The 19829-nt window shown below is 42.3% G+C and overlaps 1 protein-coding gene across 1 annotated transcript in view; it reads left to right on the top strand.

The window, feature by feature from the left end:
* The window catches only part of LOC136877067 (alpha-tocopherol transfer protein-like), a 77645-nt gene extending 66248 nt beyond the window's left edge, over positions 1-11397 (top strand). Inside the window, exon 7 of the mRNA XM_067150884.2 lies at positions 11156-11397. Within this exon, the coding sequence (XP_067006985.2) occupies positions 11156-11307 (152 nt within the window). The 3' untranslated portion in view covers positions 11308-11397. The remainder of the gene's footprint in view (positions 1-11155) is intronic.
* The last annotated feature ends 8432 nt before the right edge of the window (positions 11398-19829 follow it).

Raw genomic sequence — 19829 nt, 5'->3', positions numbered from 1 at the left:
TCTTAACTGATTTTCACTGTTTGAACAAAAATGTAACTGCACTTCCGAACAAACTTACCCATAACTTCACCTGGTAACTCTTCACCTTTTTAACCTTTGTACGTGTATCTTTCGTCAACGGACGAAGGTTTGCTCGACAACATTCATATCGACTTCGAAAGTCGTGATGATATCCTAAACCTTCATGTACTCATTCATAATCAGTTTTGAGCTCCAATATTCAGTAATGGGGTCATAGATAACATTACATTACCTGAAAGACCGAAGATTCCAGCTTGTCAAATCTGAACTGCATAAATGAATCATTGATTCAGTGTGGTTAATACCGTGTACATTTATGCTTCTGAGGTTTCTTTAACAAGACTTATAAAGATGTATAATCACTGCTACTGGCAGTTAAATTAAGTGGTAAAAATGCTCTTTCTAGCTGATCTTGTCATCTTACTTAATAGCAATATAATGTAAATAAAACTGTAGCTGTTTTACGACTGTCTATCTAGCTAATATCTGTGACGTTTTATGTGTTTATTTGTCTGTGCCTGTGCAGCTGGGCTGACCTTGGACAAGAGTTGTAGAGTTATTCCTTCCCGCTTCGTAACGTTTGTAACACGAGTTACGCCATAACTAGACAAGTTATGTACTGTAAGGTCATGTCAGGTCAGGTCAGGTCGAACTCTGTAATAAACTCATGCGAATCACAAAGGAATTAATTAACGCAATGAGCAATACATTGAATATATATTTAAACAAGTCTGCTACAGCCCAAAGCCGGCCCCGCGGTGTAGGGTTAGCGTGCTTGCCTCCTACCCGGAGGCCCCGTGTTCGATTCCCGGCCAGGTCAGGGATTTTTACCTGGATCTGAGGGCTGGTTTAGTCTACGTCATTACAACTGAGGAGCCATCTGACGGTGAGATGGCGGCCCCGGTCTAGGAAGCCAAGAATAACGGCCCGAGAAGATTCGTCGTGCTGACCACACAACACCTCAGTATCTGCAGGTCTTCGGGATGAGCAGCGGTGACTTGGTAGGCCATGGCCCTTCGAGGCTGTTGCGCCATGGGGTGTGGTTTGTTTACTGCTCAAAATATTTACAAAACGCAAAACGGTACACAATCTGAATACTGACGTATTTGTCACAATCTTCATTCTGGCATATATTTTTTTAAATTAATGTTTCAATATTCGGATTCTGCTTTTGCACATTTGTTAGCCCTCAAACAGTTTTTGGTATGGAAGATCTGATCTGGCTTTCACATAATTTTATACTGGAAAGCAGCTGTACTAAAACTGTGGAGATTATACATTCACTCGGCGGAGAGGAGGGCGTTGACGTAGCCATGGAGGCAAACAATTCGTTCTGAGGATCGTGAGGGCTACGATGCAGGGCTGCTGTAAACTGTCCGTGTCCATTAATATACGACCAATATGTCTTTAGTTTCTTCGTTCCTCCAAGCAAGCCGTACACCCGGGCACCACCATGAGTGGTCTTCTTACCGGTAGTGTTCGGGAACAAGATGCACTGTATCTGCATTTGATCGTTTTACATATTCCGACACGTCCTTTTACAAAGGTCAATGAGCGCTTGTTCTTGGCTGATTTAGCCACCTTCTAGAAAATTCTTTTCCTAAACTACCCAGTGACAGATCAAATGTTCGACTTCAGCTTTATCAGTTAATTTGGCCTACAGTGTCTGTGTTAACACCCATATCCGCTAGAAGGCACTACTGCTGAAGGAGTTCCCTCCACATGTACAAGAACTGATCTGTCAACGACTACTGTCACCTACTTTACAAGGTGTTTATTTTGTAACTGAGCAGCACAAGAAGTCGCCCGTCCACTGGTCGTATCAGCTGTTACCTCGCATTAAAAGAGATGTCTGAAAGCTATCAAGCATGTTTACCACCACCTCCTCTCACACTTGGAAATAATCCCACTAAATTTAACATAATTTATTCCTGAAGAAGAGAGTGGCTTCAAAATGCTCCAAAAACACGTCAGTTGTTACCTTCCATCTCTGATATGGTCCCTGGATTTGATCAACCTCGCAAGGTATGGACGACACTCAATTGGTTGAGAACAGGGCATGGAAGATGTGGGGACTCACTATTCAAGTGAGGAGTGCAATCCTCACCCGTATGTGACTGCTGTGCAACACGGCAGACCATTCAACATATGAGGGAAGACTGCAGAAATAGAGCTTACGGAGGACAGTATGAGGAATATTCCTACTCGCAACCCCCAATTCCATCAGATACATACTGTTACGGTGTATTGTGGATGTGCAGAGGTGAAAGAAGGTGCTGGGATGAACAGGTCTCAACTTACGAAATTAAAAGTGAATTTAAAATTTTACAAGGTTATATTTTCTTTTCAAGATCAAGAAATAACAAGTATAACAGGAACTCATTTGTATATCCACAAGTTAAGAAAGTACAATTACAGTTTATTAATGGATTTTGGGCTTCGAGCCCCAGATTCACAATTCTTGAGCAATAGCCCCACTTTACTTATACACCAGGTTCAACAAAGGGGCAGAAAACCCCAATCATACCAAGGAGCATTTGCTCCCAATTACCCAGTTAAGCCTACTTAAGGCACACAGAAACCAACTTTAAGAAAGAGCAACCCGCTCTCAAAGTTCAAGCCTATCAAAGGCCACACCAAACTCCACCTTCAAGCTGACCTCCAAGCACATGAAAACAGGGGTAAAAATACCCAACCGACTGAGGCCTATTCCATAAAGAAACAGGACAATTACATGGCCCCCAAAATACCAACTTGAGAGGAGGCGTAACTGCACTCCTAATACACTTCTTTAAAACCTACTTGGCACTAGGCCGCTTATGCAAGGGCTAATCCCATACTACGGAGGTGACACGATTGAAAAATGTTATGACATTACGAGTAGAAGGGAAACTGTTATAAAAACGTAGTCACCTCAAAACAAAATGAATGGGAGCTCGAGAGGGTTAGGCACTCTCTATCCCAATTTGTAGTTAAAGAGACAGAATTTATACCAAGTGTCTTTTACATTTTAAATATAGGTTACATGAGGAATGTTTCGAACCCGCCCCGAGGGTTAAACTGCTGAGCTAGCAAGCAAAGAAGTTATTAAAAGGCCATTACCTGATGGATGAACTGCCGCCTGAAGAAAGGGGCGCTTCCCGCCCCCTGCTATATAGTCACACAAGGAAAGATGTTACTGAAGTGGCGCGGAGACACGAAAATCAGCAGGTTATATACCCTCGTGGAACATTCGAGACTTTTCATGAATGATAACACCCGCCCACAAGATTTTTATTGGACGACCAAAAGATTACATGTCAAAACTGGAGAAGAAAACCAGGATTGGTGGAAAATTAATTACAGAAATTTGCGATTGGCCAATTTCAAAACTGGCGGAAAGAAAGGATTAACATTGCCAACTTAAACAATGACTGAAAGAAATTTAACAAAGAGCAAACTTATACATACTAAATTTCTTCAAAAAAAAGTTCCTTCACTTCGCACTAGGGTGCACAATTGTAGTTCTTAAGTAGTGCCATCTAGAAGAGAATGTTCACACTTCTTACTACAGAGAAAACAAAAATAAATCGAAAAAGACACAGTTCAGAACTCTTCAAAATTTATAGTAATGACATCTTCTGAGAAATCTTAGCATTAATGTGGAAGTTAAAGTTCGAGCTTCCTCCAGTAGAGGAGTTTCAACTGGCGCAATGTTTGAATTAGCGGCGCGGAGGTGTACCGCCCGGTACAGACCTCCCCCCCCACCTCCAAAAGTCCCTCCAAAGGGTAACACAGAAGAACACCAAATTTTGTTTTAAAACAAAGTCCAAGTTATGATGTTGAAATAGAAATTAATTGCAGAAGGATTTACAAACAAGTTTTCTTAGATTGGTTGGATCCAGTTTCAAAATTCTTTGTAGTAATTTTTGATGTAATGTCTTTATGCTTGTAGAAGTTGAATTCAGAAGGAAAAACTTTTAATTCTTAAAAGTGAAGAAAATTTTTCTAAGTCCACCAAATGTGGCAGTTGAATCCAAAAATGTAGCAATTGTTGATATGAAATGTCCATGTAGCTGATTAAGTACATTCAATGTTGATTAAGTTTGACGACCAGACCAGCCGCCGCTGCATGTGTCCAGAGGAGACCGCTCGGACCCCTCAAGTACCCTGAGATACCGCTCCCCCGCACCATGAGAGGGGTAGTGGTGTTGAAGCACGCCGCGTACGCGGCGAACGTTTACAGGCCGCGGGCAAGTTGCAGGTTGTGCGCCGCACATCAGCCTTGGCCGGGAGGAGGGCTCCGGCTTGCCGTGCACTGGTTGACCTCCCTGAAGTAGATCGGGCCCGTGCTCTACCCCAGGAGCGGCACGGCGCCGCGCGGCTGCGGGGGCACTGAAACATTAAGATCACGGCGGCAGAATTTGTTGGACCATAATGATTTTAGGGTACAGACTTTGTGGTGAAGAGGAGGGGCCAGCGGCGTGGAGGTTTTGTTTTTCATATTACTTAGCCACTGTTTTGTATGAGCAGGAGACGGGAGCATGGTAATAGCCATGGCAAGGACAGGATGGCAGTTTAACTGGTCGGGGAAGGTTTTACAATAAATGCTTAAATACAAAGAACCTGATTCCAAGGGCAGAAGGCCTCAAAATGAAACCCCCCAAAAAATATAACCTTCCGAATACTTTCAAAATGTTAAAACAAATATAAAATCAGCTACGTTAGCGCGTAAGTTACACAGGTTTCACCTGCGACAGGTGAACCCTAAATATCCTCTCGGTGGCTGGATTGCTTAATAACAACGTAACCGGCGTAAGAAAATCAAGGATTATGCACGGCCCATGAAATCTGGGGGGAAGCTTGCCCGCGGGAACAAAATTTTTGACCATCACCTGGTCACCTACCTTCAAATTGGTGGGTCCCCGTCCACGATCATATCTTTCCCTAACCTTTTCATGAGACACTTTAAGATTGGATTTAGCCTTCTTCCAAAGATCTTTAATATTATCAGGATCTATTGTCTCAGGTAGAATGTCACTCAGAGACCAAAGGTTAGAGAGCGGCGTGTTTGGAACAAATTTGAACATCAACGAAACTGGAGTAAACTTACGGGATTCTTATCATGCCTCGACGGGCAACATAGAACACCATTCCTCAAGACATAAGGGACAACCTGTTCCCCAGAAGAAAGGGTTTCCATAATAGGAGCCAGCACCGGATCTTCTCGTTGATATTTCTCAAGATCCCTAAACAGCATGGGAGCATCAGTTAAAATGGCATTAACCTCAGGTCGTATGGACACGGGAGGTGATGAACTATCGACCAGTTCGTGGGTCTCGACTTCATTGGAAAACATACGGCTAAGTACGTCTGCAACAACATTTTCAGTACCTCTGATATGCCTAACGTCAAATTGGAAGGCAGAAATTCGGATGGCCCACCGGGCTATACGTCCAGTACGACGCGGCCTACCTAAGACCCAGCTTAAGGCTTGATTATCAGTCTCCAAATCGAATCTGACATGTTCCAGATAGAGACGGATCTTTTCTAAGGCAAATAAGACTGCCAAACCTTCGAGCTCATAGATGGAATACTTGGCTTCTTGAGCCGATAGAGTCCTAGAGGCATAGGCGATGGGTCGCCTCCCTAGTTCAGTCCCTTGAAGAAGGACTGCAGCTACCGCTGACGACGACGCGTCGATTTGGACGATGATTTTTTTGGAGAAATCAGGCATAGCCAGAACAGGGGCATTACACAGAGCTAGTTTATGATCTTCAAAAGCGGCTTGTTGAGAAGGTCCCCACTCAAATTTGACGCCTTTCCTACGAAGAAGGTTCAAGGGCGCCGCTCTGTTAGCGAAGTTAGGAATAAATTTCCTGAAGAAATTCACCATACCAATGAATCTGGCAATACCTTTGATGTCCTTGGGAGGCTTGAAATCACGGATGGCCTGTGTTCTAGAGTGATCGACAGCAACACCATCAGGCGACACAATATGCCCTAGGAATGACATGGAGGGCTTAGCGAAGGCAACCTTGGACAACTTCACAGTTAACCCAGACTTACGGAGGCGACTGAGAACTTCTCGCAGATGATCTAGATGTTCTTCGAAGGTCTCCGAAAATACGACGACATCATCCAGATAGTGGTACAAGTACTCAAACTTGATGTCGGAGAAGACCCTGTCTAGCAGTCTAGTGAGTACAGCTGCTCCCGTGGGGAGTCCAAAAGGCACGCGGTTGTATTAATACAAATTCCAATCCGTGGCAAACGCTGTAAGATGTTTAGATTCTTCAGCCAGAGGAATTTTATTATAGGCCTGATTCAGATCCAATATGGTAAAAAACTTAGCCTTCCGAAACCATGAAAAACAAGAATGAAGATCAGGAAGGGGCACAGATTGTAACACCACCTTCCGATTGAGAGCCCTATAATCAATGACAGGCCTGAAGCCACCTTGGGGTTTTGGGACTAGAAAAATAGGCGAAGAATACGCCGACTTAGAGGGCCGGATGATACCATCCTTTAACATTTGATCGATGATTTCTTTCAATGCCTTCATTTTAGGTGGAGATAGCCTATAAGGTGGAAAACGGACAGGAATCGAATCCGTGACCTCAATTTTGTATTCAATAAGGTCAGTAACACCAAGAGTATCCGAGAACACCTCTGGAAACGACTGACACAGCTTACGAATACTATCAGCCTGATCCTCAGGTAGATGTCTAAGATCTAACAACATCTCATCCTGGGTAGGCGAAATAGATGAACATGATACAGCACTACACTTTAACAAAGGATTTTACTATTAGAAGCAAATTTGAATGTGCACGACCTACTCTGAAGGTCGAGCACCAGACCAGTGTGGGACATGAAATCTGCTCCCAATAAAATGGGGCAGGACAAGTGCTTTGCCACAAACAATTTAACTTTCCAAGTAAATTTAGAAATCCGAATTTTGGCATATAAAAAACCTACAATTTCTAATGGAGAAGAATTAGCCGAAACATATTGAACTGAAGATGAGCAATAGTCAGGAAGTTTACACACAGTTTTCAGTTTGGAGTACCATTCAGCCGAAATAATAGAACACACACTGCCTGAATCTAATAAAGCTGTTACCGGTTCATTATTTAATTCAATTTTGAGAAAAGGCACAGGTGCGGGGGAATCCGCCGCAATCCTGAGACATTCTTTGGGACCTTCAAAAGATAAATTAGAAGACAGTGTTCTCCCTGAAATTTCGACATTTTTACTTGGGGCCGAGCCTCGGGAAGACGGGTTCGCCGACTCAGCCGAAGCCACTAGTCACTTATTATTATTGGCCTTGGTGGAAGTTGCACCAGAAGTTGAGCAGGAGGGGGTGCTATTCGAATTTGGGCAATTTTTGGCGATATGGGAAAACGCGCCGCATTTAAAGCAACCTTGGGATGAACTTGTTCCATTATTGGTCCTACTAGATTTGATCAATGGACATTTATTGCGAAGAAGGTCAGGCGACCCGCAAGTGTAACATTTACGGAGTGTGATGGGTCGGCGAGGTGGAGGTCGAAAACTACTAGAGGATGGAGGGGGTTCTTTCGCGACACGCAAGGTGTCGGCGTATCTAACTCCTTCCGCTGAGACGGCCATAGCCTCTAATTCAGCAAACGTTTGAGGACGCGACGCAAAACACAAATATGACCTGTATGATGGAGAAATACCTTCCACTATAGCCTGAACAATCTGGTCTTCAGGAAAATGAAGAGCAAATACCCTAGTATAGAACTTAATATCTTGGATGAAATCTGCCAAGTTTTCATCCAACCGCTGTACACGATAATAGTACTTCTGAATTAGTGAGGACCTTGCCCTAGCCGGAATGAAGTTAGCTAGCAAGTGGGCGTGGAAGTCTTCAATAGATGATTGTTCGGCAATGGCTCTTACTATTTTGTCTGAGAGGACACCAATGGAATGGGGGTAAATTATCTGCAAAATTTGACACGGAGAAAGAGAAAAAACGAGGGCATGATCCTGAAACTCAACCAAAAACCTTAAGAATGAAATTACGTCACTGGTAGAGTTAACCGAAAACTTAGAAATACCTCTGAGCAACATTGCTAATGGATGAGGCAAACTGCTGAACCCTGGTGACATATTAGGTAAAGGTTTAAGTGGCGAAGAAGCTAATTCAGAACGTGCATTGTTCAACGAGGTACGACGCTCGGATTCGTTGTCTAATGGGGCGGAGATTTGTTGAGCTCCAACAGCTTTCCTATTTCCTTCTCCTTTGGAAGACTCTTCCTCTTGAAATACGTTTACCGTAGCAGGTTGGTCGGTTTTGGGAGGGACTTCCCCAGTTAATAATAGGGTAACCTTACTGGACAATTCTGAAAGATTTTCGAGAACAGCACTAGCTTCCTTCCTTTGAATGTCATTCAACTTGAGAGACAACAGATCGTTAACTCTATTAGAAAAATGAAATAACCTGGCTTGCACACGTTTAATTTGATTAGGAGAAGGGTCATTTTCTTCAAAAAAGGTAATCACGGATGCCAGCTCAGTAGTATTGTCAGTGATCGTGGAGAGAGAGTCGTCAATTTCTTTCTCTCGCAAAGTGGGGATGGAAATGGGCAAATCAAGGGACTCTCTAAGCTTATTGGTGTCTACCGCAACCGTGCCTCCAGATTGCACATTTCTAATTGTTAATTCATAGATCAACTCCTCCTTGCGCAAATAGTTGAGATGGAGGACATCGCGAGGGCCGGGCATGATGACCAAAATTTAACAGCTTTGAAAAATGAAAAAGAAAAGTCCAGCGACAGAGAAAATTGTTAAGAGTTCGAAAGCAAAGCAACGTTTAGCCGTCAAAAGGGGCTAATTTGAGACCCATTCAACCACGCTCTGCAACCACTTGTTACGGTGTATTGTGGCTGTGCAGAGGTGAAAGAAGGTGCTAGGATGAACAGGTCTCAACTTACGAAATTAAAGTGAATTTAAAATTTTACAAGGTTATATTTTCTTTTCAAGATCAAGAAATAACAAGTATAACAGGAACTCATTTGTATATCCACAAGTTAAGAAAGTACAATTACAGTTTATTAATGGATTTTGGGCTTCGAGCCCCAGATTCACAATTCTTGAGCAATTAGCCCCACTTTACTTATACACCAGGTTCAACAAAGGGGCAGAAAACCCCAATCATACCAAGGAGCATTTGCTCCCAATTACCCAGTTAAGCCTACTTGAGGCACACAGAAACCAACTTTAAGAAAGAGCAACCCGCTCTCAAAGTTCAAGCTATCAAAGGCCACACCAAACTCCACCTTCAAGCTGACCTCCAAGCACATGAAAACAGGGGTAAAAATACCCAACCTACTGAGGCCTATTCCATAAAGAAACAGGACAATTACATGGCCCCCAAAATACCAACTTGAGAGGAGGCGTAACTGCACTCCTAATACACTTCTTTAAAACCTACTTGGCACTAGGCCGCTTATGCAAGGGCTAATCCCATACTACGGAGGTGACACGATTGAAAAATGTTATGGCATTACGAGTAGAAGGGAAACTGTTATAAAAACGTAGTCACCTCAAAACAAAATGAATGGGAGCTCGAGAGGGTTAGGCACTCTCTATCCCAATTTGTAGTTAAAGAGACAGAATTTATACCAAGTGTCTTTTACATTTTAAATATAGGTTACATGAGGAATGTTTCGAACCCGCCCCGAGGGTTAAACTGCTGAGCTAGCAAGCAAAGAAGTTATTAAAAGGCCATTACCTGATGGATGAACTGCCGCCTGAAGAAATGGGCGCTTCCCGCCCCCTGCTATATAGTCACACAAGGAAAGATGTTACTGAAGTGGCGCGGAGACACGAAAATCAGCAGTTTATATACCGTGGAACATTCGAGACTTTTCATGAATGATAACACCCGTCCACAAGATTTTTATTGGACGACCAAAAGATTACATGTCAAAACTGGAGAAGAAAACCAGGATTGGTGGAAAATTAATTACAGAAATTTGCGATTGGCCAATTTCAAAACTGGCGGAAAGAAAGGATTAACATTGCCAACTTAAACAATGACTGAAAGAAATTTAACAAAGAGCAAACTTATACATACTAAATTTCTTCAAAAAAAAGTTCCTTCACTTCGCACTAGGGTGCACAAGTGTAGTTCTTAAGTAGTGCCATCTAGAAGAGAATGTTCACACTTCTTACTACAGAGAAAACAAAAATAAATCGAAAAAGACACAGTTCAGAACTCTTCAGAATTTATAGTAATGACATCTTCTGAGAAATCTTAGCATTAATGTGGAAGATAAAGTTCAAGCTTCCTCCAGTAGAGGAGTTTCAACTAGCGCAATATTTGAATTAGCGGCGCGGAGGTGTACCGCCCGGTACACATACAAGAACTAGATGTTTGTTTATAATATAGCGATGAATGTAATTTTCTCAGAATGTATCCGGAAAGGCATACGCTAAATAAAACCATCTCCTTTCCAGATATTCTGTGAGATGTTCGATGTAACTTACCGAACGTTCTCCTGTAATTTTTCACTTGTTTGAGGGTTTCCTTCCAATGTCCCCCACAGGCCATAATCATAGGGATTTACATCGGAGGATCTAGCGGGATAGTTAACCACGTGATCCACGAAAATGTCCTTTATTACTACAAAGTGACCTTGAATGAAGTGGCCATAATGCATTTCTTCATCCACTAGCTCTTGAGAAAATGTCTCATTCCACAACACATCTAAACATGATATTTTAAGTAATAATGTGCTAAAAACATTTATAAAGAAACTACACTGCTAAAATGAGCGTATTAACACTCTTGCCTAAGTCGATATGGCGACTTCCTTTACATCCTCAGCGGTGGCTTCATTTGTAATGTTTGCACCGCCGAGCTCAGCTGCCGGGTTGAAAGTGCAGATAACTCCACTAACGAGGCTGCACATGTTGAAGTCACCATATGACTAGCGTAATGTCTACCTTGCAAAATCTTCAAAACAAAGACTCCGTAAGTCTGTTACTACAAGTGACTTACCGGTATAAAACATACTGATGAAATATTTCCATTAAAAAATTATGTTTTTCAGTAAACTGAGAATAATTGTCGTGCATTCTGTATGTTTTTAAAATTAAATTTCTCAACCTGATGTTTCAGAATCTTGGAAGAAGCAGCTCGTCGAAAACCGTGATTTCTTCCTTAAGGAAGAGAGTGTATTCACCGATGAAAGCAAACGTCCAGGAAAGCCAAAGACAACAGAAGACCTTTTCGGAATGGAAGGGTCATTCCGGTCATTAAATATCGATTGAATTCCTATTTACATCATTTCACCGTTATTATTGTAATAACATTTTCCTACTTTTACGCATGTATACGTTACTGAAATAAAGCTCATTTGTTTGCCCGAATTTATTATTTAGTGAGTTGTGCCGTTTTGTGTACATATAGTACCCTAAATTACAATTCCTTTTAAATCCGATTTTTATTTTCAATTGGGTATATCTCCAGGCCATGTTAAAAGATCTTGCTTGTTTAAAATTAAAAAAAATAAAAAAAACACTCGAAGCTTTCAGTCAAGACTATTCCATACACTGGATTCACAAAAGCAGAGTAATAACGAGGAAACTCCTTAGACTCAGCCCGGCTCCATGGCTAAATGGTTAGCGTGCTGGCATTTGGTCACAGGGGTCCCGGGTTCGATTCCCGGCCGAGTCGGGGATTTTAATCGCTTCTGATTAATTCTTCTGGCTCGGGGACTGGGTGATTGTGTTCGTCCCAAAACTCTCCTCTTCACATTCACATAACACACTACACTACCAACCACCAGAGAAACACGCAATAGTGATTACATCCCCCATATAGGGTTGGCGTCAGGAAGAGCATCCGGTCGTACAACAGGGCCAAATCTACATGTTCGACGTAGTTCGCACCCGCGACTCCACAGGTGTGGGAAAAGCGGTAGAAAAATAATAATAATAATAATAATAATAATAATAATAATAATAATAATAATAATAATAATAATAATAATAATAATAATAATAATAATAATAATGTTGTATTGTTTAAAGACATTTCGTCCCATAATGCATTATCCACAGACATTTCGTCCCATAAAGTATTGCCCAAAGGCATTTCGTCCCATAATACATTGTCCACAGACGTTTCATCCATCAATTAATTTCGTCCCATAATGCATTACCCAAAGACATTTCGTCTCATAATACTGTGTCCTGCTATGTCCACAGATGTTTTGTCCATAAATTCATTTCATCCTACAGGCATGGACCACAGACAATTCGTCCATAAATTCACTTCTTCCCACCAGCATTGTTCACAGACTTTTTGTCCATGAATTCATTTCGTCACATAATGTATTTTCCAAAGACATTTCCTCCCATAATGTATTGTTCAAATATATTTCGTTCCATAATACAATGACTGAGCAAATGTCATGGGATAGCGGAACACTGATGCGCAGGTGTGTTGTCTGCGCACCACACGCCCCCTGTGCCAGCGGCAGTTGTATAGGAGACCTTGTGAACAGTGGCTGTGCATGTGATAGGTGTAACATGGGACGTCGTCGTGAGCTGACACCGTTCGAACGGGGTGTGGTGGTCGGTGCCCGACGGATGGGAAGTGCGATTTCGTAAGTGGTGCAGAATTCGGCTTCACGCGATCAACCGTGTCCAGGGTGTGTCGTAAATGGTTGAATGCGGGTGTCGCCGTCCATAACAGACAAACGACCGGCCGTCCAGCCACCCTCGATGACCGTGACCGCCGACATCTGAGACGGATTGTCAATAGTGACAGACGGGCAACCGTGCAACAAATCACGGCTCAATTCAACACAGGCCGTGCTAGACACGTCTCCTAGTGGACAATCCGTAGGAACATGGGTTCCATGGGATATGGGAGCCGGCGCCACACACGGGTGCTACTGTTAACCCAACGTCATCGGGCATAACGACGCGCATTTGTCGCCAGTCACGAGGGATGGACACTGGAACAATGGCGTAACGTGATATGGTCGGACAAATCACGATTTCAACTGCACCATGCCGATGGGAGGCCCCGTGTATGGCGCAGACCACATGAAGCGATGGATCCCGCCTGCCTCGAATGTGTGGTCCAGGGCGCTAGTGTCTCTGTTATGGTCTGGGGTGCATTTTCCTGGCAGGGAATGGGCCCCATAGTTGTTCTGGAAGAGACTTTGAATGGTACGCGGTATGTTGAGCTGCTCGGAGACCATCTCCACCCATTTTGGGCCTTCCAGCGCCCAGACGGTTCTGCGGTGTTTTAAGATGGTAACGCGCCACCAATCGCTCCCACGTCGCCTGGGAATGGTTCCAGGAACATGCAGCGGAGGTCCTACGACTGCCATGTCCACCCAGGGGCCCCGATATGAACCCTATCGAGCACATCTGGGATGTCCTGGAACAGAGGCTCCGTGCCATGGATCCTGCACCCACGAACAGACCAGCATTGGCGGCCGCTCTGCAAACGATTTGGTGTCAGCTGCGTCCAGAGGACTACCAGGGACTTGTCGACTCACTTCCACGGCGTCTCATAGCAGTTCGCAGGGCCAGAGGAGGCCCCACACGCTATTAGGTGACTATCCCATGACATTTGCTAAGTCAGTGTACATTGTCCACAGACATTTTGTCCCATAATAAATTGTCCACAGACGTTTTATCGTAAATTAATTTCATCCCATTGTACCTGTCCCGGGCATCGACAGAGTACTAAGTATTAAATACTGCTTCACTATGGCACGGATGGAGATCTTATGGATGAAGAACTTCGGAGCATCAAACCCGGACATCGAAGTCCCAACCTCGCTACTTTCATCCAGAGCAAATGCGACGCTCGAGAGCATATGGGTCATGGTTCTGTCCGGTGAAAATAAAGTGGGCATGTAACATAAATGTCTTGAAAGTGGGGCACTATAGTAAGAGGGATACATTAATCTAAGGAATGATAAGAATGGATTTTTACCAAATTCAAAACACAATTTTATTCACTGATATATCAGTGGTGAAAAATTTAAATACACACATGAGATGTCAAATAATTGCCTGCGTGGCAATTTTCGAGATCTACTACACTTTACTTGTCGCATGGGTAATGCCAATTAATGTCTTTACGAGTTCGTTATACACTCTTGAATTGCACTCTGACAATCCCAAGTTGAAATCACTCAACACTGTAATTTAAAAAAGTATTTGATGAATAGGCCTACATCCCATATACATACACAAATTATCTAGTCTTGAAAATCCCGCTATAATATCACATTACTCATTACCATGCTACTGAATATTCGTGTTTCTCCGGGGTAACAAGCTTATTACTAATATTTACAAAGCCGACATTACAATGCTGGCGAGCCGGTAACTCCAAAATGAATCACCAAAGAGTTACACAAGGCACAAACAATAAAATACAGATATGATGGAGCATTATTCCTGTAAACAAGACAATAAATTTCCTCCAATGCTCTCCAGAATGTGTGAACCCACAAAGGTCTTCTGGTATCGATCCAAAGACTTCGTTACCAGTCGGGTATCGAACCACGCCTTCTTGACTTCAAGGTGCTAGCTGAAATTCTCGAACTACGACCTTATGTTAATAATTGGGGGAATGCATCAACTACCGGCTCATTAAACACTGAGCCTACCGATGGTAAAGACAAATTACTACGCAAGCGAATATTTTAAGTACTGTGTTTTTAAATGGGCGGGGCTATCTCTGCAGTTCAGAAGCACCACATGCTTGAGGACAAAAGCCTTAAGGAAGGAAAACAACTGAAAGATCTGGAGCTTCACCTCCTTTCCACCCCTCTACATCTGACGCCATACATCACTCGCCTAGGGAAACACGACCTGGCCAAGAACAGCTGAGCGATTATACAAAATTCCATCCAGGATAAACGATTAATTATTAATTCATGCATGGCACGTTTTCCGGACATATTACCCTCCATGGGAATTATCCACATATCATTCATTTTCTTCCAATGCCTCAGCAAATTACACTACTGGCTTATATTATTATTGTTATTATTATTTCTCATATGCTGCATATCTTCACATATTTTCTCTATCACCTTCAATTTCAAACACGTGTACTTAATATTACACTATTCAAATACCTTTCAGAATATGCTAAGATGACCCTGACAGGAAATTAAAGTATAACACTTCCCACACTCTGGTATCTTTCTAGGTCATTTGTTCGCACCTCGAGTCATAGTTTTTCTTTTTTCACGTATCAGCACTCTTAAACTAAAGGAGGATGTCTATAACCATGCACGATTTAATTTGTGAAGCACCAGGACAATTAATAATCGAAACTTAATAAAATCCGGCCAGCTGATTTAAAATGGAAATATATGGAAGTCATCCAAATAATTTAAATCCATCCCATCTAAGAATGCTTCACTAAACACACATAACATATAGGGCCTTAAACATTAAGTCATGCATATTCCCGGGGATAACTTTTGTGATCAACCAATAATCACCCAGAAGACAAGAAAAATAAAGCTAATAAAAACACTGTACCCCTCTTGAGACTCGCATATCTCTCTATCTACACACTATACATGAAATCAAAATGCATGCTCCTGAATTTATCCAAAAAGTTAAATTATCATATTAATACGATCTTTGACGCATTTTCATGCTAAGATATCGTTGGAATGTACTTATCGTTTCGGTGTGTAACCTGCTGTCATCTGGCGATACCCATATGGATTTAGTTATCCATGACCGCCATCTCGCTAGTAGAAGATCCTGGGTTCATTGGCTCCGCGTTGACTCCATGATGTACTGGAAACTGCAACCTCCAAACCGTTGTAATTCCACGCTGTCCTTTCACTCAGGAATACTGCTGGCATATAGGCGCAATCCCGTAGCAGAAGGTACTGGGTTGAAGGGGCGCTCACATACATGTGAACACAAATGCACGTCAAGTTATTTGAAGTACTGTTTATGTGACTTCGAGATGAATGCGATAATGGTAGTGACCAATCATAGGCTCGAGATGGACTACTACAAGTAGCGATTAATGTCCCTGAAGATCGCTACTCGTGCCCCATTCAATACAGATAGCGATACTTGATAATTTGTCTGTCCCCTACTGAGCGTCGCTCTTCCCTTAGTCATTCCTGGCTAATACGACTACATTTATTTGATAGCGTTTAGAGCATCTGATAACTGCCCATGGGCTAACTATATAACACTGATCTTCAGCTTTCCGTACTCACTGTCTTACTACGCACTGACGATTACAGATAGCTTGACCCGATCTCTAAATGAAAATCATTTATTTAGCCTGTATAGAATATCCCAATAATATCTTGCCTGCAGAAAGAAACACTTAGTCTGCACTGTGACGTGAACCATACAAACCACGACATAGAGTAATCTGAAATGTGCAAGGCGACACGCCTTCTATAGTTGACTAGTGAAGTTCGCTATGGAGAGGGAACGCCCATCCCACTTTGACATATTCGCTCCGCTAATAGTCATCTTCCAGAGTCGAATGGACGCTCAATTTGTAGCTCTTTACACCCTCTATCTACTGAACTATTTTCATTCAAATCGGATCGCAGGCTTCATGGTCATTGCGAATGCGTCCTTTGGATTTTAGGCGCGCTGGGTAGGGCTGATGGGAACTCCCCGTTCTGCGTTATGAAAACCCCCACGAGCCATCTGGTATTTATCACTGCGATGCTGTCTTAAGTGGCGTCATTAAGAATGCGTCAGGAAGTATATCGTATTTTTACTTCATTAAATCCTGAAAATTATGCGGAGTTCATTGATCCCTTTTGTGTAGTTTTCCTGGGCTTGTGACGAATGATTATTATTATTATTATTATTATTATTATTATTATTATTATTATTATTATTATTATTATTATTATTATTATTATTATTATTATTGAGCCCACGAAATCTGTGGATTGATATCCAGGAAATGGGCAGGGAAGTGATGGCAATATACAGTTCTTAAACTGAAACCCTGTAAATTAACCACGCATTCTGACACAGGCAACATTTTAAGCCTAACGTCATATCGCTAGCTCTCTTGCACTATAGAGACAGCAACACCAAGGTCACGCGGTACTCAGAGCTTCTCACTCTCCTTACGCGTAATTAGGGCTCCTGCCTCCGAACTCGCGCAGCGTTGTTCGTATCCCAGACAGGGCATAAAATGCTATTTGCAACCAAATATCTCCTATCCAGTCTTCGCAATAAGACCTATCTGTGTCGGTGCGACGTAAAGCCACTAGCAAAAAACAGTTTACAGTCCATGCTTCTTTCATGGGCCATGTTATATGTGGTGGTGATTGTTTTTTTTAAGAGGAAGTACAACTAGGCAACCATCCTCTATTAACACTATTCAGAGATAAAAATTTGAAGGTGGTGATGGTGGTGATTATTGTTTTAAGAGAAAGTACAACTAGGCAACCATCCTCAATATAACACTAATAAGAGAGAAACAATGGAAGGGATCCGACACTTCGAAAAATGAAGGTATCGCCCAAAGGAAGACAAGGGCCACGAAGGGCGTTAAAATGAAAGACCCCTAGGCCTCGAGTGCTCTAATACCGTCAGGGTCGGGAAAACACAAGAGTTGACCCAGGAAAACGGAGTACACATAAAGAATAAGTTATGATGTCATTAAAGCGCACGCATTACAAGCCATCTTATAAATCCGGTAACATCAAACTTCGAGCTCGCAAACATGAATGCTATAAAGACAGCATTCCAAGAGGGTAAATGAAGGTATGTTATACTTTTTTTTCACAGTACTTGAAGAAAAATATTATCAGAAGGTTTAAAGAGTGTTTACACAGCACAAGAAGACAGTTATAGTTTATATTTTGGCCTCGCATTTATATCTTTAAGGGGGGAGACCCAGCTTAAATGAGAAAAAGAAGGTTAATATTCATTCGATTGTTAAATATGCTACAATTGTTGTTGACAATGCTGCACATATCCCAGTATTGGCATGCTTCCTGGCAACCTGAAGCAACTTCAGTAATGCCAAAATTCCAATTATAACATTTTAAAATAAAATGTTCAAAATTTCCCGCCTTTTTAACACTATATCACCGTTTCCCTTATAAATTCCAAGTTTATAAGAATTTTCGTACTTTTCCTTTTTTTTAATGTGTATCAAACCTCTACCTACAAAATGAACCTCAAACATAGACTGTGACTTAGATATTTTTGTCAAGTTTTTATTCCGAGCACCTGAACATACTAATATTTTTGTAAATAAATATGTTATATAATATCTAATATATTCCTATTGACCTGAATGAGGTACAGATTGTAGTACAACACTATGGGAGGAAACCCTGAATAAACCGTAATTATCCGTGAAACAGTAAGAGAGTTATGAAGGAAACCGTTCGATTCTCGGCTCTGCCACGAGATTTGAAAAGTGGCACGAGGGCAGGAACGTGGTCCACTGAGCCTTGGGAGGTCAACTGAGTAGAGGTGGGTTCGAATCCCATCTCATCCATCCTCGAAGTGCTTTTCCGTGCTTTCCCACTTCCCTTCCAGACAAATGCCGGGATGGTACCAACTTAAGGCCGCGGCCGCTTCCTTCCCTCTTCCTTGTCTACCCCTTCCAATTTTCCCATACCCCGACAAGGCCCCTGTTCAGCATAACAGGTGCGGCCGCCTGGGCGAAGTACTGGTCCTCCTTCAAGTTGTATCCCCCGACCCAAAGTCCCACGCTCCAGGACACTGCCCTTGATGCGGAAGAGGTGGGATCCCTCGCTGAGTCCGAGAGAAAAACCAACTCTGGAGGGTAAACAGATTAAGAAACAAAGAAAGAAAGAAAGAAAGAACGACAGTACTCAAGGGGTTGCAATACTTTTAAAATTAATATCAGAATAAGGTTATAGCTTATAATAGATGACTATCCTTTTAAGGATTTCTGTCATAAATATTATGTCCACGGTTTTTATTGTAATTTACGCTCTTGCTCCGATTTCGAGGCCTATTCGTATATCACTGTGCGACGATTTCGTACCACTCTACAATCAGATGCCGCAACATGATGAAGTGGCGGTATTCGCAGTCCATGATTTTTAAGCTTTCGGCTAACGGTCTTTAATTCTGCCCCAGTGATTCAAAAATGCGTATTTTCTACACTTTTCGTCATTCAAGAGCGACGCCCCCTTGTTTGTGTGACCACAGGAAACATGGCGGACGTTCGTTCTATTAGCTTCAGCCAGGCAGCGCTTCCGCCTCTCTACGTTATTCTAGCTCGTTGATGCCAATACTGGGATATGTGTAGCATTTGTCAACAACGTTTGTAGCATATTTAACAATCGAATGAATATTGGCCTATTTTCCCCGTGTTTAATCTGGGTCTCCCCTTTTAGTTGATTTTGTGGCTGTGGGCAAACATTGTAACTCAGTGAAGGTTTAAAAGTGTATGTTGCACGAACGGCGCGACCCCGAGGTTCAGTTCTTAACGGAGAACAAAGAACAAACAACGCAGTCGAGAGTTAGCATGCTACCTTCCAGAAATTAATAGTTGTGCATCACCCATCGCGATGGAAATTTAACAAGACGAACAAACAGCTCTACAACTCCTTGTCGGTCATACACAGGTGTGTCCACTTGCCAATAAGAAGTTCAGTGTAAATGAAGCTCGCATTGCAGACGTAGTGCGCAGTTATCTAGAATATAAAGATAATGACCGTGTCGAAGCATATCTATATCTATGGATGTTGGTTAATAGCATGAAAAGTCAGGTTGTAAGTTTCACAAAAAGGAGACGTCCTGTCAGGTTTAATTAA

This window comes from Anabrus simplex, chromosome 7 (genome assembly GCF_040414725.1).
Source record: "Anabrus simplex isolate iqAnaSimp1 chromosome 7, ASM4041472v1, whole genome shotgun sequence".
Taxonomy (NCBI): Eukaryota; Metazoa; Arthropoda; class Insecta; order Orthoptera; family Tettigoniidae; genus Anabrus; species Anabrus simplex.
This window is presented reverse-complemented; position numbering and strand designations above follow the sequence as displayed.